The sequence below is a fragment of the Scatophagus argus genome, chromosome 16, assembly GCF_020382885.2.
Source record: "Scatophagus argus isolate fScaArg1 chromosome 16, fScaArg1.pri, whole genome shotgun sequence".
NCBI classification, from domain to species: Eukaryota; Metazoa; Chordata; class Actinopteri; family Scatophagidae; genus Scatophagus; species Scatophagus argus.
Genome location: NC_058508.1, coordinates 12,841,442 through 12,862,944, shown reverse-complemented (window position 1 = coordinate 12,862,944; position 21,503 = coordinate 12,841,442). Strand labels below are relative to the sequence as shown.

Here is a 21,503-nt window from a genome sequence, read left to right as displayed (position 1 = left end):
ATCGAGGGATGAATTAAGTGTTATTTGGTATATTTCTGGTATATTTGGTGCTGGTTATATATGACAGTTTGTTAGCAAAAGTCTTAAGATACTTCACTGAAGTGCTTGTAGCTTAATGAAAGCAGTCATTTTGTGTGAGGGAAGGCTTTTTATTATTAGAGCAGATATGGCATTTGTTAATGAATTTAACTGATTGCTGCCAAATAGACAACAAACAGAGACAGTCCCTCTGTCACAGACACTTACACAGCTCATGGCCCTGCACAGAGCCACACATTCCAAGTCAGAGACAAATACACAGCAACACTGCCTGCTCGTCCCAGCTTCTAGTACTGTTGATTTGTTGCTTCTTAATTGCCACCAGACACACACACACAGAGTTTACTGTGAAAATTGTGACAGCTGGAAGACAGCATATATTGTTCAAGACTTGAATTATTTCAGTCTTTTTCATCATGAACTCCATTTTACCTTCTGCGCAGTGCTGACTCGATGCAGTGCAAGTGTTTCCAATTTCAGTCTGTGTGGACCATCTTTTCTGCAAGTCTTTTCTCAAGCTTTACAGTGGCATACCTGATTCAGTTAGGAGGTAATGCCCTCAAAAAAAAGTTATGTCGGGAGATAGTTGGGGACTTGAACCAAAGACTGTGAAGTGAAAATAATATTACCTGTAAGTTCTGATGAAATACTTTCACAACACTCTTGTGGTTGTTCTTCCAATCTTGACGTAACCATAGCCAGTACTCTTCATCTCTTTGAACCCACCACGGTTTATGGTGAATGATGAGTCGCTGTGGTCTACTCTGAGCTTTGGATAATGGCTTGCAACAATTCTGGCAATTCATCGCCACCAACAGGATAAACCCTCCCTCCCTCCTCCTTTCCTTCTGTGTTATTAAGTCAAAAGGATAGTGGATAGTGTGTCGACAGGTGAAACCGTAACGGCCCCAGAGACAACCTGAATGAGTCTCAATGAGTTTGTATTGTCTGTAGAGCTGTAGTGGCTGGTCTAAATAGAGCTGTGCATGTGCGTGCATGTGGACTGAGGTGAACAAGCATGTGAGTGCCTATATGTGTTTTAGATCCAGGACTAGACCCACAAAGTCTGCCACAGCTTTCTGTCCTCCGTCACATCCAAATCAAAGGAAGACAGGACAGAGGAAAACAAAAGGGATGGATGGACAGATAGGGGGATAGAGGACCTTTTAGAGCATCTCATTTGAGGGCTTAGTGTGGATCAAAAGCTTAGGGACAAGCCTTGTGAGCATATCAATCAGCCCGGAAACTGAGGAGAGGGAGGAGAACGATTGAGGAAAGGGGTCTTGGGATGAGTAGAGAAGTTGAAATGGCAGAAAACCCTCCACCCCAAAATTCCTCACAGTTTAGCTTGCAATGATTGACATTCTTTAGAAGCATTTAAGCTCATAATAATAACCTCGTCCATCATCGTTTCTTGTTCAATCTGCAGGTGTATGTGAATGGGGAGTGGGTGACCAGTATTGGAGAAGGAGGCAGTTTTGGAGAGCTGGCCCTGATCTATGGGACTCCCAGAGCTGCCACTGTAAAGGCCAAAACTGATCTTAAACTGTGGGGCATTGACCGAGACAGCTACCGCCGCATCCTCATGGTAAGAACTTCAACAACACGTAGTATTTCGTTATTGAGTGTGTATCATGTCATTTGTGTGCATGTGTGTCCTTGTATGCGTGTATGAGAGGAATAAGAAATCAGCTCCATATTGCTACTAGGGGTTGTCTGCTGTTAAATGGTAAAGAATATGTATAATGGCACATATAGCACATCCTGTTCTCAGAGAACAGGCTGCTACATGTAAGCAATGGGATAGCAAAATTGAGGTTGCATTATGTCCAATTATGAAACTGAAACCTGCACCACAGATTGAATGGAAAAGACATAAAGTTCTTTTTCCTTTCATATTTAGCGATGCAGTTTTCTTCGCACTGTTGCCTACCTAAAAATGAGACACCAATTAAACACCACTGGGTAACATTAATGTGAAGGCTGAATACTCAAATAGAAATACAATTCATCTTGTGACTCTAAAACATGTTTAATCAAAGTTTAATCAAGTTTAATCCACTAAAGAATTATTATTCATTTTACAAATTCATGTATATTACACAATTAAACAGGCACAACAATCATTTTCTCACTATGAAGTAACCAGGAGCACAAACGCTAACACTTTACGCTTCTATTATTCAGCAGGAAATATGCTCCAGTTTGTAGAGCTTTTATATTTTACTGTTCAAATGTGAAGTATAAAACATCACACTCTCTCTCCTTCTCTCTCTCTCTCTCTCACACACACACACACACACGTTACAGCACTGCACAGAAATAGTCCAAGTTTGATGTACTCTCAATAAAAATGGACTGTATTAGCCTCTCTGCACTCTTATCATCTGTAGTCCCTCACTTAAACAATATTTTCTCCCACTCAACCACTTAAGACTCCTTAAACACTTAAAACAGTTGCTTTCGCTTTTATACTCAAATTGCACCAGCTCCTGCATTCACACAAAACCTGCCTCCGCCGCCGGGTGTATCCTCCCCCTGTTAATGTCTCTCATAGTCTGTTGCTAGACGAAGAAAGTGGAAAGAGGGAAAAAAGGGAGGGCTGTGGAAGAGAGCGAGGGTCAGTGTTAATGCCTCTACACATACTTCCAGCTCCAGGAGCTTATCTAGCAGGAATGTCTAAATGTTTAAACTGGAAACACAAGGTGCTCTGCCCTAGCTGTCATACAGATTCACATACACACACCCACACAGCCACACACGTTTTGGGTGCTGTTGGAAATGCTAGTTACGGTTTGAATGTGTGTGTGTGTGTGTGAGAGAGGGATGGAGAGAGAGAGAATCTCAATGCTTGACTTAATGCTTCCTCAAATGTTCCAAACACCCAGCATAAATTAGATAGCCTCCAATTAACCTTCCAAACATCCATGTGCATCTAAGTCTTCGTCAGCCGTGAAACTTCTGCTCTGTGTAGACGGAAGAGGGTCTGTGTTTGGACCTTTCAGCTCAGTGTAAAGTTGGCACTGGCCTGCCCAGCACTCATGTCACCTCTTAAGCACATAGTTTAACTGAGGGCACAGTTTGCCCTGGTAACCTTTCTTTGAGAGGACTCTCTCTCTCTCTCTCTCTCTCTCTCTCTCTCTCTTCTGCCTCTCTCTGGCTCTCATTCCTTCGTTCCTTCCAGCGGCAGCAGCAGGAGGGGAGACAGGGTGAAGCAGAATTCAATTATGCGAACCTGTAGTTAATTATTGCTGTCAGTGATTTGTAAAGCTGTTTTTATAAAGTGTGGTATTCTGGCAGCTTCTTAAGCCAACACAATGAGCGTTCTCTGTGTGTGTTTGTGTGTTTCTCTGTAAAATTTTGCTGAGTTCCCATGTCTGCAGTTAGTTAGTTAAGCGCTCAGGAAGGTGTGCTGCCGCTGCCTTCAGATTTGCTGTTTGCACATCTGCTTTTCTGCCGAATCTTCAAATGGTCAAATTAAAAACGTGGCACAATATTTTTAGATTTGTGCAATTCCAGTCGAGTAACCAAGTTGACATATTTGTATCAATTGTATTTCAAGAAACATCATCTCAAGCAACTGTATCTTTGGCTGGCTGAATAAATTTTGTTTTTGATTGATGTCAGTGATGAGTGTAATTTTGTTGATTAAATTAGGTTCATAAACATTTCATTTCATTTCTTCTCATTTTTTATTGAATTGTTCAGTTCAGTACAGCTGAATCACTTTATCACCAAAAAATGGATCGTGACAGCAAACTGATTAATTAATTAAATTAATCTTATCAGTTATTTGATTAAGCAAAAATGACAAATATGTTCTGGTTCCAGCCACCCAGATGTGAAGATTTCCTGCTGTTCTGTGTTTTATATTATTGCAAATTGAATATCTTTGAGGTTTTGACTGTTAGTTGGACAAAACAAGACTCTCAGAACCTCTAACTTTTTATCCCTTTAGCCTGTCCTGTAAATCCCCACTCAAAGGCAAAAAAGAAGCATAGACATGTCATCATCAGCATCGTCAGAACTGGCAGATTCAGCCACTGAGCATACTGATAACACAGTGTCAGTAATCTTGCCAAGTAAGATCAGAGCCGGGGCAGCCCCTCACCACCACTGTCATCTCCCCTACGAGTGCATTTAGTAAACAATGTAACATCATTCCCTGTGATAAAGTGAAGTGAAGTACACTCCCTGCATTGTGTAGCCACCAGTCAGACAATACCCACCTTGTTGTGTCATCTTGGTATTTAAACATGCACAGCTACAGACTAAGCCATTAACAAACTGACATACCACTGTCAACAAACAGAACACAAGACAAAAGGAGACGAGGGGGAAATGATACCAAGAGATGAGGAGGGGAGGGGTAGGTGTATGCATTTTGCATTGGACAGAGATGAAGGTGATGGGGATGTGGCGTAAGGTACGGTTGGTTTAGTCTGGCTTCGCTCCACACCTCAAATCTTTGATGATTCTACCTCAAAGACAGTGAGCAGACACAGAGGCTGGTTCATCTTTAACCACGGGAGGAGCGGACACATTAGGGCCAACAGGGGAGTTTTCTACATGAAACATGTGTTCAGGCCCTCCCAAGTAGACAGGAATGATAAGGACTGATGCAGATAAAAAAGAATGCAAAGAGAGAAGAAAAAAAAGATGTGCACCAGAAACATAAATGATGACTTCAGAAATCAGAAACTTTTAAAAAAAAAAAAATTTCCACTTGGTCCTACTGTAAACCCCTATGTTGGTGACATTTCTCTGGCCCACCCGGCCCTTCTTACACCAGTGGCATAAATCAGACCTGCTGTAAATTGTAATGTTATGTATGCAGGGTAAGCCTTTAAGCTCGACAAGCCTGGCTGAGGAGCTCTATGGGGAGGCTATAAAATCAAGAGACCAACTTAACATCTCTGTAATAGGCAGTGCATGTGTGTGTGTAAGATTGTGTTAGAGGTAGAGTATACATGTGTGTTCATTTGTATGTGCTTGCTTAATGAGCATGAAGTTTCGTCTCTGCAGAGACAGCAACGAAACATAAGTGGCAGAACTAAAAACAGACTGCATGCTCTGCACACACACACACACACACACACACACACACACACACTCGTTGCAGGCTAGAATTCCTTTAATCAAGTTGTTTACGATTTTGAGTTTGACGTTAGCTCACTTGGGAACATTTTCTCCCCTTTTAAGACAAAATGTGAAATTATATGAAATTAGAGGCAGCAGCGGGACTCAGGCACTTATGCACTAAAGACACCCCAAGCCTCAATATATCATTTCCATATGCAGAGGCAGACACGGGGTGGACAAGATTGTCTCTCCTCACTCTCTTTGTTTCTCTTATGTTCCCGCTCTCTCTATGCAATGAAGGAGGGGGGGGAAAAAAAGGAGAAATAGAGTTGAGGGAAGGGGGTCCAGACTTGTCAGGAAGCACCTGATGTTCATGGCAGAGGCAGAGAGGGGGAAAGTCCCCAGCCTGGTGGGTGGGGTGGGCCACACACACAGACACACATGCGATGAACATTACCAAACAAGTCATACATACCTCTATAAGCATGACCCCGTGAACTTCGTACTGTGTATGGCGACACAATTAATCATATATTGTCCTGCAGTGCAGATGTAATTTTGAATACGTCCATTATTCATAGTCTTGAAATTTGGCAGCTTTTGAGCCTTAAAGACCAATTTTGGCATATAAAGCACTTCTTTTACACGTGACCAGTGAATGGGCAACATGCACCTTTTTTGGCCAAGCAAAAGTTACAGTAAAAAACCGTGAGCGCAAATGAGAACAAAAGAAACGGACGACGTATCGTAAAATAGAACAAGACAAGGGCGACAAAACTTTTCACACTGAATGTCAGTGTGAACTCCATGTTTCAGCTCCAAAACACGGATCATTGTCTGTTATTTAGTGATGCATTCAATTTTAGCTCTCTGACAACAAACAGGTAGTTTTTCTAAGAGTCTGTTTTAGTAGCAAGTCTCCAAAGTAGTAATTACTTGAATTTGTTTAGAGTAAAGCCACCGTAAGAGCTTTAGTTGCGATTGTTTCTACAGTTTTTTTTACTGATAGATACAGTGTAATAACTCAGTTCATTTTCTGGAAACCAAGACATTACAATAATAACATTTTTCAAAATAATACAAAAAGAGAATTTTTACGATAAACGCAGAGAGAGTGTGTCTCATGGCGAATGTCTCTCATTTTTTGTCTTACAGGGCAGCACACTGAGGAAGAGAAAGATGTATGAAGAGTTCCTCAGCAAGGTCTCCATCCTTGGTAAGTGTGTGAATATATAACAAGAAGTATCACATAATGAAGATGTTCGAGGGCTTCCTTTAGGTCCTTTACTGTTTATGTCTGCGTTTGTGAATGCAGCTTAGTCTAGGGTGTGTTTTCACGTGCGTGCCGTGTTACGCGTTCACTTTTAACACCAGGTCAGAGAGTCCAGAGGGTAGGCAGTTAAATCTGGCGAGTGCAGCATATACTGTAGATTAGCCCACATAAACACAGGCGCACGTTGTCACACAAGGCCCATAGCTGAGTGAGGTCTGTGTGTACACCTCTAATCTTCTCGCGCTGTTCATGCTAAAGCCAGTCTGCAATGTCTCTGTGTGGACAATTAAAGAATGGAGAGTTAAGCTAAGCCTCTCTTTTTCTACTGGAATTTGGGTAACACCAGCCCACACAGGCCATTGAGTGTGGAGGAACGGCGAATGAGATTCATTCAGACTTTCAAAACGAGTTGCAATTGGAACTGACGTCTCATCCCCTTCCACTTGATCGTGTGTGTGTGGTGTATAGAGTAAGGCCATGCCCCCTGTACAGAGTTATTAGCTGGCTGAGTAAACACATACACTCAATTCAGGTCTTAGGAGAACATCCCTGCAAGATCCACTCTCTTTTCATTCACCTCCTTTCTTATCCCTTTTTTTACAGCCTTGTCGTGGCCTGAATTCAAGCGCCCGCCTCCCTCTTCCAAGTGCTTTTACTCTCCTCATTCCTCTTTCTGCCCTTCTGCTTCTTTGAATTGGAGGAGGGGTAGGAGGCGGGGGTGTTTTTGTTTGTCTTTGATTTTTGAGATAGCCACGAAATTGGGTACAAACCCTTGATGTTGAGGAGTGAAGGGGAAAAAAAACAACATGTTCTTTGTCGCATGCACACGGAAGCCTTCAACATCCCAGCGGTCCTCACTTCCCTGCTATGTATGTGTGCAGCAAGGTGATACAAGTAGGTGCAGGCTCTGTGAAGCGTGAAATGTAGGTTCTTTAGTCGGCACATTTGTGTATCGTGTTACATGCCGAGCTGTTAAGGATCACTACTATAGGATCTGCTGCCTTTAGTTTGCAGCCAGACAGAGGACATCCATCTGGGGCCAGCAGACACCACGGCCCCACCGGAGGGGACACTGGACACCTCCAACCGACCAGACTTCACTTTAGTTAATCCTAAATACATACACATTTACACACACGCATGCACGCATGCACGCACACACACATAGTCACATAGGGATCGGTTACTGATCACATCAGGAGACAATAGTCTCAGACACAGAGATTCTGCTGTAGTTTACACCTCTAACTCATGTCTCAGTCAAATCAAAACACTGAGTCACCCTTTTATCTAGACAAAGCTAAAGATGAGGAGTGTTTTCACTCAAGATAAATAACATCCCCCACTGTTACAGCAACAACAAGCTGAATTGTCAAAGAGGGATGAGCTCATTTGGGCCTTCCATGTGGAGGTATTTAGGTGTTAGTGGATCCTCTTTCTGTAAATATCAACTGTTTTGAGTTGATCAAATCTCCTTGGGTTGGAACATTTTCCCAAAGAGGATGTATGACCATATGTGTTTTTGGTTTCTGTGTGAATACCGACAGCTTCTAGAAATATCCCGGGCTAACCATGTCACTGTATGTGTGGTTGGACAGTCAGAAAGACAGCTGTCGCCACTGGCTGTCAGGATCGACATAAAAAGTGAAAAAGATAGAACCCATCAAACATTTTGGCCAGACACGTTTACAAATGTGTCCACCCATGGGAATTTTAAAATGTGCTTAGAGATAAATATCCTTTCCAAGGATTCATAGTTGCTTATCACTGAATTTATTATTATTGTGGATTCCATTTAAATTAATTTAATCTTAATCTTATTGTCCTTGGAGTGGGCCTGAAGTCATGTTGTACAGTAACAGCAAAAGAAGCATAAGTATACTAGTAAATCTGAATTTGAACAGAGCAGCACACCAAATGCTTTGCATGTATCTCAGCCGCTTGAACAAACATTATTCTATTGGCATGTGCCAGACTTTATATTTATTTTATTACACTTTGCGCTGTAAGTATATCCTGTCCATTTGAACAAGAGAAAAATCTCATCTCTTTTTCAAGGAGCACTTAATGCAATGCAACATATGTAATGAAATTTGAGGCACTTGCGAGATAATTGCAGCTTTTGGGTTGTATCAACATGGTTGGATGCATTGTAAATCATTTTGGATAAAAGTGTCAGCTGAATGAATGTGATTTAATAATGTCACAAGCACAGGGACAGCTCTCTGTCACCAAACCCAGAAGCAGCAGAGCTGAAGTCTTCCAGATTTAGGGGTTAGTTTCAAGGTGTTTTAGCTCCACGAGGCTCCATGAGAGGAGGGGGGGGCAGGGGGATCTGAGATGTAACGGTCACCGATGAAAGACTGGATTAGCCTATCATTCCCAACCGGCTCACTGGACTTGAGCGAAAGGCATCCTTTCAGACCAAACAAACACATATAAGTTTGTGCAATTACTTTTGCTTTTACTGATCTGTATCTATTTTTTTCCATTCACAGAGTCTTTGGATAAGTGGGAACGTCTGACGGTGGCCGATGCTCTGGAGCCCGTTCAGTTTGAGGATGGAGAGAAGATAGTGGTGCAAGGAGAACCTGGTGATGACTTCTTCATTATTACAGAGGTAAGGTGTTTGGGACAACCTCTGTGTGTGTGTGTGTGTGTGTGTGTGTGTGAGAGAGAGAGAGAGAGAGAGAGAATTGTGCTGTTTTACTGCTTTGACAGGCCTTGTAGAAAAGGTAGCCATAGAACAAGAAAGACATGATGTGTGCTAACATTCTTTCACTGTGCCAGTTGACATATGGGGCCCAAGATTATGTGTTTGTCATCAGGTGGGGGACTCAGGTGGCTGATATGCATTTCATCATGCAGAGACGTTGGTGGGCTCTTTGAGGTCGGAACTGATCCCAGTTCATTACCACCAGGAGACGAACTGCCCAGTGGTGTTCCCTAGCCCCTGTCCACAGTCATGACCCCCCCCAAGACACACACACACGTGCGCACACACACACACACACTGCAGGCTTTGTGGAGCAGGGGCCCCTGGTGCAGCTTCATGAAGGGCCCCCTGCCTGTCGTCCTAACACAATTTTGATTAACTCCATACTCACATAGCCTTCACCAGGGTCAAGTCAAGAGGGTCCTCTCTAGAGGGGGCAGAGGCACAATCTGCTGTGGTTTTTGTCCTTCCCTTCTTTCTCCTCTCATTCTCTGAATTACTTGAAGGTTGGTCTCTCTCTGTCATTCACTGTGTCTATGTTATTCTAGGTCCTGCAGTAGTCCTTGTGAGCACTGCATTGGTTACATTGTGTGGGAGTGGTTAGGTTTAGGTAAGCCAGAGGAGGATGTTATCAAAGGTGCAGAGTGATGTGTCGCTCATTATCCCTCTTTTGGCCCTCTCTCTCTCTCTCTCTCTCTCTCTCTCTCGCTCCCCATGTGCCCCTCCAGGGCCACACTCCTACCTTCCATCCTTCTTTCATTCACTGTCTTTGTCACTGAGTTATGCCTCTCTTCGAACACAAACTTCACCAAAGATTTGTTTTCTCTTGTTTAGGCCCTGATCCAGCACATTAAATTTGAAATATAACAATAAGGTTAAAGATCTGACTTTGAGTTTGAGTTGATGCCAGTTACATCCACACAGGGTGAACAGTACAGCACTTGTGGGACCACTATTTAATGTATAACTGACAATAAATCCAACTTAGTACAGTCTTTTCTTTCTGTAAGCAAGACTGAAGATGAAACAAAGTGAAAAGCCACTGAGGCAAACAGAAATTGAAGTCCTGGAAGATGTGTTTGCAGGAAGTCATTGATTGCAAAGGATTTATATATAAATTTCCTAAAAAACATTCTTAACCATCATTAGATTCATATTAAAGTAGAACATATTACATACATATTATGTAACATTTGCTGAATAGGAAAAAGGATAAATGTTTAAACATAGTGTAACAGTAGTACAAGTACAGAAGAATCATAAATCCAGGGAACTGACAAAAAAAACATCTGTCTACATTTTGCAAACATTAGCCATGAATTGCCCCTGGAGGGACAAATAAAGTACCGAATCAAACTGAATCAAACTGAATCAAATCCTTCGAACATGAGTTTGACTAAGCAGAGAATGTACCCTAAGTAGGGTTTAGGACTCAAATATAACAATTACTGCAGCAATGCACGACTCATCGGTATGAGAATGGTACATCCACAAAAGGAGAGGAGCCAAAATATGCAAAGGAATCTTTGGGGATTGTTGGATGGAGAGGTGGAGCAGAACGGGAGGAAGGAAGAGAGACAAGGATGGAGTCTCAAGCAAGCAAGCAAGCATTCAGCTCATTCCGGTTTGTCGTCTGGCTGGCTCTGTCTGAGTGTGTTACAGTGTGTCACTCTAAGGCCTTTTAAAACAGGCAGGGTGCATCCACACACATCATTGAGAAGACGGGCAACTATCCAACTTTCATTAAAAAGCATGTTTTGCAACGCTCCTGCTTCCTCTTTAATTCCATCATGCAGCAGTAGTGCGTCTCTCTCTTTAATCCCGCTCTCCTTCCTGTCTTTCCTCTAAGCCCCCTCTCTCTCTCTCTCTCTCACTCTTTTTCCATCCCTCATGCAGACTTTCCCAGAGCAGGGTGGACTGTGGTGGAATGTGCGTTGCTGACTTTCACACGGGGTCAGGAGACCCAGCCTCCCGGGAGGGAGACGAAAAGGGAGAGAAGGATGAGTCAAAGAGGGCAGGGTGGGACATACAGGGAGAGAGCTGGTGATTTGAAAGTGACCACAAATAAGGCGGTAGTGAAGTAAGATCGCAACTTTCTCCCGTTGCCAGCTTCTTTTTTTTCCTGCATGTGCACCCTTTTAGTTCTGTAGATTAAGTTGAGATGTCTGCGCTTTCCTCAGATAAAACCTCCTCACTCTCCCCGCCTCCCTATTCCTCCGGCTCTTCTCACTCTTTTGTTATTTCTGCGGTTTTGGAGCATGAGCCGAAGACAAACCCCACAATCACTAATTACATGCTGCTGATGGGGAGGATTAACAAAAGGGAGCCATAGAGACATCACTTTCTTTGCCTGCCGGGAGGAACGGGGCCTAATCAAAAGTGACGTGTTTACATTTTTTTTTTCTCGCACAGTACAAACAAGCCTTTACAGAGCTCCGGGGCCGTGAAGACTCAGCCTCACCTTCCCTCGCATCCCCTCCTTCTTCTCTTCCCTCCATTTCCTCCCTTCTTCAGGACTTATGTCCCGGCTCACCCAGCGCTTTTTCTCCTTCATGCTGGTACACTCAACCTCAGCACCCTGTCATCTGTGGTCTCACCGCTGCCACCTTAAATGTTGCACATGAAAAGAGGGAGATGGAGGGATAAGGGAGCTTGGTGAACATCAAGGAGACAGATGTCAGTGAGAGTTTTGAATCGTGGTGTTGAAAAGAAAAAAGTATATTGGGTCTGCTGCTTCTTACTGTGGTTACATTCTTTGACTTGTAAAACTCGTAACCTTTTAGCAGCGGTCGGACAGTCTTCATTTGCAAGTCACAAGTAAATTCCCTTTCAGACTTTCGCCTCTTTCATTTACACATTACGATGTTACATTTCCATAACACTCAACATATCACAAGTCTCCCGTGAGTGTCGTCAGATTAACTCGGCGACTACAGAAGCACAACATTAAAGACAGATTAACGTCATGTTTTGTTGACCCGATTAGGCCGCTCATTTTTTCATATTTCATGTTTCATCATGCATTGTAAACATGAAATGAAATCTTCAGCTGTCCTCTTTTCAAAACAGTGACCCAACCCAAATCAGCTGTGTATTTGCTGTCTTGGACACACCCCATTCCTCCTGAAAATAAATGACTTGAATCATTCAGTGAGTGAGCTTTTCCCCGCGAGCTTTCTTGCAAATGTCTGAGAGCACAACAGAACTGAGAAACGAAGGGATCATTTCGGAAAGTGATTCAGTTCAGTTTGTTCACCTAACAGAGTTGTGCTTTTGCGGACACAGCACTAACTCGTGCCTGTTAACCATTGGATGAAAAGTCAGTGAAATCAGGTGAGGGTCGTTCATCCCTTCTGCTGAGGCATTCGCTCTCACCTCCTCCCATCATCAGTCCAAACACTAGCTCATCGTGTTATCCCACGTTTGTCCTTTGGCCCCAAACATAAGTAATCACACTGTGGGGATCTAAAGGGTCCCTGTGGGTCACACAGAAGAGAAATCCTCTGTGGGTTGTCTGCATTATATCGCCTTTTACTGTAACCTGTGCATATGTCCTGAAATTCAATTTAGCTAATGGACTTTAACACCACTTTTATAGAGTGAAGATCAATGCAGTTAATGAATTAAGTCATTTTTGTCTGTGCGTGTGCATGCATGCATGCATGCATGTGTGTGTGTGTGTGTGTGTATTGGCATTTGAGTGAGGAGGTGCAGATGCTGTGAGTGCTGGGTGGCCTTGTGAACGGGCTACTCAGGATATCACATCTTCCTGCCTCCATCTTTGCTCGCGCCTGTTGTTGATCCAACAGCTGTCACTTCCTACTTGAAAGACGCTACATTTTGGCACATGACCACATGCCGACACTCTCTGTTCTGCATGTGGTTATGATTAGCTGTGTTTGTTTAGCCATTGGGCAATAAAACTTAGTAGAGATGATCTCTGTCTGCTGCCTCACACTTATTCCACTGTCCTCACTTTGTTTCACTTGCAGCGTGTTTACTGTTCATTCATTCAAACCTTCCTTTTGTTATCCTTCCTCTTGTCATCGCCTGTCCCACGCACCCCTGTGTTGGGCAGCATGGAGAGAAGGATCTGTAGTGTTTATAAAAGAAATATCTGTGGAGCAGAGCGCTCGCCCAGGGGTGGTACAGTACGCGATGGTTATCTGGACCACACCGACTGAGGCCTGTTCACGAATGAACTGCTGTATTTGATGGTGCTGCACTGTCTCACTTTCTTTGTTTGGACATGAATGGAAAGGAGAGGAATCAACTGGTTGTAAACACTGGAGCTACAACGCGCCTCCTCCCATTCACATCTCCCCCTGTTTTATCCCACTTTCACACTCAGCTGCTTGTTCAGTGCTGTGCAGTGAGGTTCAGTAGAAGTGGTCATGGGAGATGGTGCCTATGAAGTGGTGTAATTTTATGGGATTTCATTTCTTCGGTCGCCTACCTGCCTACCTAGGAAGCTACCTGCAGGCCTCCAGCCTTCAGCCTCGTGCTCAGGCATGTTCAGATAAACATCCCAGGCGATCATTTCGGCCACTCATCTTGGCTAATCTTTAATCAGTGGGACTAATCAGAGAAATTTCATGCAGTACACAAGCGATTGTGAGTTTTACCACAGACTTCATCATCTGTCAAGTTTGTCCAATTAAGCTAAACCCTCCTAAAAGCACACATAATTACACACAGTTTCCGAGTAACACTCAGCAATAATTCACTCTGGCACTGATCAAATATTGTCATTATAGAAGCTTGTGGTTTATCTTTAATACAGCAGATTTAAGATTGCAGGGAGTAATTGTCACCTTTACAGAAGCATGCATAGTCAACATCAAGGAAGGTTCTGATAAAACTCATGAGTCAGAGGGTAACCCACTCGACGGTGTAATTCACCCTGCTGAATCACGTGTCTGGTGGTTATAACATGGCAGTGTGGTCAAGTCAGGCAGTCAAGTATTCCTTGGAGGTCATCCTTCACAGGTTGTATGCCCCTCTTTACTCGCACGGTATCCCCCACTTTTACACAGTTCATTTCAAGCTCACACTCAGTCAAGTCGTACACTTATCCCTTTCACTGAAATACAGTCTCACCTTTGTATGCCTGCAGTAAAGAGTTGGCAGTTTTGGGGTTCTCATTAAAGCTCATTATATTCATATTTAGCATTATTAGCCTGGTCAGCAGAAGGAGCAGAGAGAGCAGAGACGGATTAGGGACGCAGAGAGAGCGCTGGAACAGTCAGGTCTGTTTTACTGACGTGGTCCAAGACAAGTTGGGAGGTCCCCCTACTGTTTTTTATTTCTATCTGTTCCCACTTACAGTACAGCTGAATACATGCAAATGTATAGACATTAATAACACATATTCTAACTCTGTTAAATGTGCACACTCCAAACGTATACTCCATCACACACACACTCAAATTTGGTGGCTCATAGGGGAAGATATATTCAGATATATTCAAAAATTTGCTCATTCACACAGAACAGCTGCAAGGTACAATGTGAACTGTTATGATCTGTTGGGCAAAGTGAACGGAAATCAGATTTCCTCTGTTATTCTTTTTAGATGACTCACACACACACACACACACACACACACACACACACACACACACACCCATACAGACACACAACAGCAACCAGTGGGTGATGGTAATATGCGTAGCGTTGCTGGTCACAGAGTCCAGTCAGTCTGTCCAGCAGACATCAGCTGTTGATTTTCTCACTGTATGTGTATGTGTACATGCATTTGCGTGCGAGTTTGCATGTTTCAGTGTGCATCCATCTGTCTGTATTCCTTGTTATTGTTGCCTGGTTGTGTGTGTGTGTTGAAAATGTGGGTAAGCAACATGTAAGTGTGTTAGTGTTTTTGGGATCATTTGGGGACACAGTATTGGAACTGGAGTCTTGGACAATACAGTTGTTTCCATTTTGTGGGTGAATGCTGATAAAGGGGATTATTATTCAGTTGAGCCTCTAACAGACTTAGAAGTTTGTATTTATTACACCCTGGAGGACATAAAGCAGAACCAATCAGAATTTGTATCGCGTACTCCGTTGGAATATGTGAGTATGCATCGTTTTGTGTTTCTGCTCATACGCGTACCAAAGAGCAGGTGTCCGTCCCACAGAAAAGTAGGCTAAATCCCGTGCACCTGTGTTCTTATGAAGCAAAGGAATTTCTCCTCAGCCTAATCCTCCTGACGGTTTTCAGCCCCTTGCTAAATAACTCCTCCTTTTCTTTCCCTTTCCCCTTCTCCACCAACACCCCCTCCTCCTTTTATTTCTACCTCTCTCTCTCTCTCTCTCTCTCTTCATCCTATTTTTTCTCTTGTCTTTGTCATTACTTTCTTTCCTCCAACTCTCTTTCTTTCCTGTTCTCTCTCCAGGGAATAGCCTCTGTTCTGCAGCGCAGGTCTGACAATGAGGAGTATGTGGAGGTTGGACGCCTCGGACCCTCTGACTACTTTGGTGAGTGGCTCTTGGCTAAGGAAGCCTTTTACTTTCCCAGTTTGGCACAATGCACACACACAAAAAAAGCTGGCAAAACAATAACTGGTTTCATATTACGCCTGTTATTTAGCATTAGCAATGTAAATTGTCCAAGGAGAAACACAAAAATAGCAACTGTGGCATGTCACATAGCTGAAGCAGAGTGGGGGTTTCTGGCATCTACCAAGGTGTACGGTGAAGGGAAAAAGGTCTACAAAGACCAAAATTTCAGCAACACTTAGTAGTGTATAAAACAACTTTATTGTTAGAAAAGGGGTTTTGACTTGTGGCCTTCACCAGGGTCATCACAATTGCAACACAACCTATTGTAAACATATAAATAGGGTGAAGGTGAAAAAGATGTACTCAATGTATGAAGTACACATGACTACATCTGGATTGATTTGAGGGAGCTCTTTAAGGAAAGTTAAGAATTAAGCTGTTTTTAATGAAGGAAGTGGGTACAAAGTCTTTAACGTGGTAGTCTACAAAGCTTGATTTACTCTCTGTTAGGCTTCCAATTCCGGAAACAGTGGACCCACTGGGTGATTAATTGGGGATTTTGTGAATTTTAAGTAAAATGTTTAAGGTTTTCAAAGGAAACTCATTTAGCAAAAATGGTGACCCGTTTGGGGAAATATCACCCTCAAGAAAACCCTCTTCAGTTAACATTCACAACCCTTTCTTGGCAGAATGAATAGCATATGTCAGTTTAAAGTTGGACTGCGCTCATATCTTCTTTATGGATGAATCTGGCATCTGGTCTCCGCTTTTCTACGCCCTTACACACTTTGTGCTGTTATTAGCTGTGGGCTGCACACCCACTGCCCAAAGATTGACACCAGAAACATCTTGAACAAAGCACAATAAGAAAACACTGCCAGAAGGCAGGGTCCCTGCAGATAGAGACACCCTCCTAGACAAACTTCCAGTGAGAGGGATTGTTTTCATAGGAGCCTAGTGTTGTTGTTTTTAGGAAAATCCTCATTTTGTCTTTAAGGTACACACATGGACACAAATGTCATTTGCAGATTTGGGATGACATCCCAGCTGATCGTCCTCTCTTCCTCCTCCAGGTGAAATCGCCCTGCTGTTGAACCGTCCCAGGGCAGCCACCGTAGTCGCTCGTGGTCCTCTCAAATGCGTGAAGCTGGACAGGCCCCGCTTTGAGCGCGTGCTGGGACCCTGCTCAGAGATCCTGAAGAGGAACATCCAGAGATACAACAGCTTCATCTCCCTCACCGTGTGACAGGTCGGCCCCTCCGGGCTCCACCAGCAGGGGTGGGCAACATCAGCATCGGAGTTTTGGTCCGGGGGTGGGAAGAGGTGAGGATGCTGGGTAAAGGACATGGGTTTTACATCCACAACAACAGGGCGCTTATTTCCTACCGTTTTTTTTTTTTCCCCTTTTTGCGCATTTCTTTCTTTTCTCATATCTTGTGCACTTTGACTTGACCTGTGCTGTCACGTAGCTTTATGTCAAAAACATGTAGGAGTGTAAGAATCTGAACAAGAACGGAGATCATTCAACTTTAAATGAGTCACGTATGCAGTGCGTCAGCTGTATATGATGCATGCTTCTAGACTGTACTTAAGAAGGGTACGGATGAATTCAGGAACTAAGAAGGAAGTGAAGTCATGTTTACGTACAGCGGGAGGAAGTGAGTACACATTTCTTTGCTCGCTGGCTGTGGTTTGCCTTTTTTTCACTTCAGGATGTGCGTGGTGTCATTTCTAGGTCAAATCAGACCTGCACTACACACACACACACACACTGCTGTTTCCTAAAGCATAGATATATATAGAGGTAGGAAGAAAAATAAAGTTTCTGTCATTCATTTTTAGTGCTTCTTCAGTGTGCTTTGACTGCTTTTATCAGTTAGGGGATCATTACAGGCAGTGATATGTTGAGTTCAGATTTTGTGTGGTGTGTGCCAGCCAAATTAACCGAGTTTCCTTTCTTTTTTTCGTTTTTCTATTTTCTTGTTTGTTTGTTTGTTTTTTTCTCTCCGTGCCCGATATAACCTGAAACGGTTTAGTCAGATCTGTGAGCTATGGTATTCCAAAGGCGCAGTCGTGTTATCAGTCCAGTCCGCGTACACACAAACAGAGTCTGAAACACACTGACGTGAAACACACAACCCTACTGTATATGCTTACACTGTCTCAGGACTATGTCAGTTTTCAACACACACACACACACGCACATATCCACATCTTACCTGATGCTTTTTTAACCTCGTTTTGTTTCTGTTTTATTGCTAGCCCAAGCTTTTGCACCACTTAAGAGTTTGTACTGTTGAGTCAATACAGAAGTTTGCTGTTTTTAAAACATCACTTATATGTTATAAATATATAGAAGAAAGAGGTAGAAAATATATACTTGTGTTGTTTTTCTTTGATCTACTGTGATCTGTCGAAGTTGCACAACAGACCCAACAACTGATGTTGTATAAAATGGGACCTCAAGAAAATAATCTTTCTGTATTCTCTCTCTCTCTCTCTCTCTCTCTCTCTCTCTGTATCTCTTTCTTTCAATTATGAAACCATCTTGAGCAAATAAAGATAAGCTTCTGAAATCCCCTTGAGTCGTTATTTTCTCTTGATCATCCCCCTTTTGTGTGTGTGAGAAGGTAACTCCTTTTCACTTTTTTCCCCCCAACGTTTATCCCAACTTCTGGCACCCTGCGCACCTTTCCTAAATGGATTCTCTCTCTTTCCCTTTATCTCCTCTCATTGCTCACATCCTAAATACCCTAAATATAATATCTCTATTAATCTCCTGTTTCTTTCTTTAAAGGTCAAACTGTCCTCTTCAATCACACTTTTTACAATTCTTCCTAAAGGCACCTCCTTTTCTCTCCTGTCCTCCCTCCACTTTCCTCGGCTCTCCATCCTTCTCACATTAAGCCAAGTGTCAGTCATCCGTCAGTCTGAGATGTCTGAAAGTCTCAAAGCTCCTCCCAGCCAGTTTACACCGCAGTGGACCAAAGCCTCCACAGCTTTGACACATTCCTCTTCATCTTAATGCCCACTAAATCAACTAAAGAATGTGCCCCGACTCACCAACAATGAGTTTAGTACCCTCCTCTCCACACAGGCCAACACATGCAACTTCATCACTTTGACAATACATACTAACACATATGAACTCCCAGACACTCAAGTGTGGCGTTTGTAGCCTATAATGAAATAAGTATTGCTCTTCCATTTGCAAGTCTTTGCAGGTTCCTGCACAAAAACACAAGTCCACTCATGGCAGTTAACAATGAATAACATGAATGCTCCAACTTGGAGGTCGTGCATGACTCCTCTTTCTCCTCATGATCATGCTTACTGGTACTGCTACGTTGTCACTTGGTTGCAGACCACACTGACAGTTATGCGGTTTGACATCATTATTTTCACACCAATGACTATTGCAGGAAGTCAAATGTTCTCAGTCTTTTTGTGAATTTCAGTTTCATCCTTCCTGATGCTTTGAGGCTCCTCAAGTTTGGGTTGCACATCATTCTAAAGATACAGCTCGAGAAAAAGGTCATTCTTCTATTCTAATCTTGAATTTCTATCTATCTATCTATCTATCTATCATTCTCAAGGACAGATTCCTTTTAAAATTGTATACAATTTTATATGATTGGAAGTTCCAGAAAAAGCTATTAAGTGGACCTTTTGCTCTGTTTGACTATGTTTGGGAAAGACCCTGTTCACCCCTCCTGGCAGGTAACATAAGTTGGATCAGATTGAAAACACCTGTGTTTTGTTTTTTTGTTTTGTGTGTGTGTGTGTGTTTTCCAGAGCACCTGATTAGGCAGGGCCATTACTGGGCCATCCTGGGTGGGCCAGTTGAGGACAAAACTTGAAACTGTTGCATGAGCAGCAAGATGAGGCCTTGATGGCATGGCACTCTGCCACTGTTAAAATGCTCACACCCACTTACACACTCTCTTTTACCAACCTTTAATTTAGGCTTTGTCTTTGGGTCCTGTATGCTTTCAAAGTCCCATAATCTATCGTATAGCTTGTTAACTCATGAAATTAATACAGACCTGCTTTCTGTGGGATACATTATCCCTCTGACCAATTGTAGTGGGTTTTAATTCAGCAAACAGAAGTGGTCCAGGAGAGGTGAAAAGCAGACATAGCAGGGATTCAGGGGGATGAATAATCCCAACTCTACCACCATCCCTTCTGCACCTACTATCCTTTTTTTGGCTCTTCTACAACTCTCAGTTACTCCCACACAGTAAGACCTGGTGCTTTTTGTTGTCCAAACAGACAAGAGGCCAGGCTCCGTGAGGTGGTGGGGAGGAGTGGAAGGAGGAGACAGAGGGGATGCAGAGGATAAAGATGGAGGAGGCGATGAACATGCAGGAAGAGGAAGAGAAAGAAGAATGTGATTTTTAAGCACACTCCTGAGTGGAGTGCAGCCCACTGAGAGATCATTTTAAAGCATTTATCCCAGCATGGGAATGTTTTGCCTCCTTGTTTATGGGATGGCTTCTTAAATGCATCCCAAGTTGTATATAACGATTGCCAAAAATTTACAAGATCAGATGGCTGGGAGTGATTTGGTATGTGTGGGTCTGCATGCTTGCATGTGTATTAGTTGCATCCCATAACCAGACACAGCCACCCATGGTCTCTTGAGAGGATGTTTTATTTGGTGCTGCACATTTAGATCTGGCACAGAGAGAGTAGCCCGTGGGTGTACGACCCTCACCCCCACTCCCTCTTTCTCCCTGATTCTCTCTCTTTTGTTTCCTGTCCTCTTCTGCTGCGCTCCCATAGCAGCCATCTCTGCTTCCCTCTATCCTCTTGTCTGTGGCGATCCAAGCTAATTAATATGTCAGCCAACACTAGACTGCAGCCTCTATTGATTCACCCTGCCTTCTCCCTCCTCCCAGTCAACTCAAAAATCCCAATCAGCTGTGCCAGCCTTTGATACGCAGCTCTTTTCTTGTCTAGATATACTAGGAGTGGCGACCTGACTTTTCCAGAGTTCAGCCTCGCTGGGTTGAAGCTCTCAGTCCAGGGGCATCTCATCTCTGCCTGGTCCCCACTTCTGCTGCTCTGACTCTGAGCTCTAATTGTGACCTTCTCGTGTCAAAGGTCATCACCCAGGCCTGGTCACAGGTGATTGAGCAATATTTAGGCTGATGGGATTGAAAGGTTAGGGATGAGAGGGGGTGTCGAGCCAGGTCAGAGGGAGAGGGAGAGTCAAAAATTGGGTCAGGGGATCATCACAAGGTCCGGCTCAATCAAACAGCAGCCCTTCTACATTGTGATGACAAATAACTTGGTGGTCAGTTCTGGCCTTATTGCCTTATTTATTCCACAGATTGTTCTTCCTTGTCAAAACCTGGTGCCTACATTACACACAGTACAACCTGACCGCAGACAGTTCAAATGGAGATTTGGCTTTGTTATGCTAGTAGCAGCCAATGTAGCTTTGAGCTGCTAGTTTTAAGTAGAGAGAAGAGGGCTACAGAGATTAGCAAAGTGACTTCTCTCTAATCCAGGCCCCCAGACCCCTTTTTCATTTTTAAACTTGCAATGGCATGACTTGGGGAAATTTATCAAATTTTGCGCAGCTCCCTCTGGAGTCACAAACCGTCATCACATTAGTGCTCACTAACACCTGTAAACAGACGGGGACGGGTAAATCAGCGTAGTTCCCCTTCAACAAGGCAACTAACTGAAAAAGTAACACCAACCCTTAATAACTGGAGTGATTTACTTCGATTTGCTTTGTGCTCTTCCTTCCTGTCCGCAGTAGGACACAACCGACTGCCTCAGAGAAAAGAAAGAAAGAGAGAAAGCACGAAATGAACAAGGGGATACGATACAATCTGTTTGTTTTTCTACTTTTCTTTCCCAAGCTTGTTATCG

The 21,503-nt window shown here is 43.3% G+C and overlaps 1 protein-coding gene across 3 annotated transcripts in view; it reads left to right on the top strand.

Annotated features, from left to right (window-relative positions):
• Nucleotides 1-18,190, top strand: part of prkar1b (protein kinase, cAMP-dependent, regulatory, type I, beta) — a 58,389-nt gene extending 40,199 nt beyond the window's left edge. For 2 of the 3 annotated variants that reach the window (XM_046415541.1, XM_046415542.1), the window contains 5 exons: nt 1,469-1,627; nt 6,277-6,337; nt 8,893-9,014; nt 15,509-15,590; nt 16,688-18,190. In XM_046415541.1, coding sequence (XP_046271497.1) covers nt 1,469-1,627; nt 6,277-6,337; nt 8,893-9,014; nt 15,509-15,590; nt 16,688-16,860 — 597 coding nt within the window. In that variant the 3' untranslated portion in view covers nt 16,861-18,190. Of the gene's footprint in view, nt 1-1,468; nt 1,628-6,276; nt 6,338-8,892; nt 9,015-9,222; nt 12,742-15,508; nt 15,591-16,687 lie in introns of those variants that run through there. The other variant, XM_046415543.1, reaches the window with a different exon arrangement.
• Nucleotides 18,191-21,503: the final 3,313 nt, after the last annotated feature.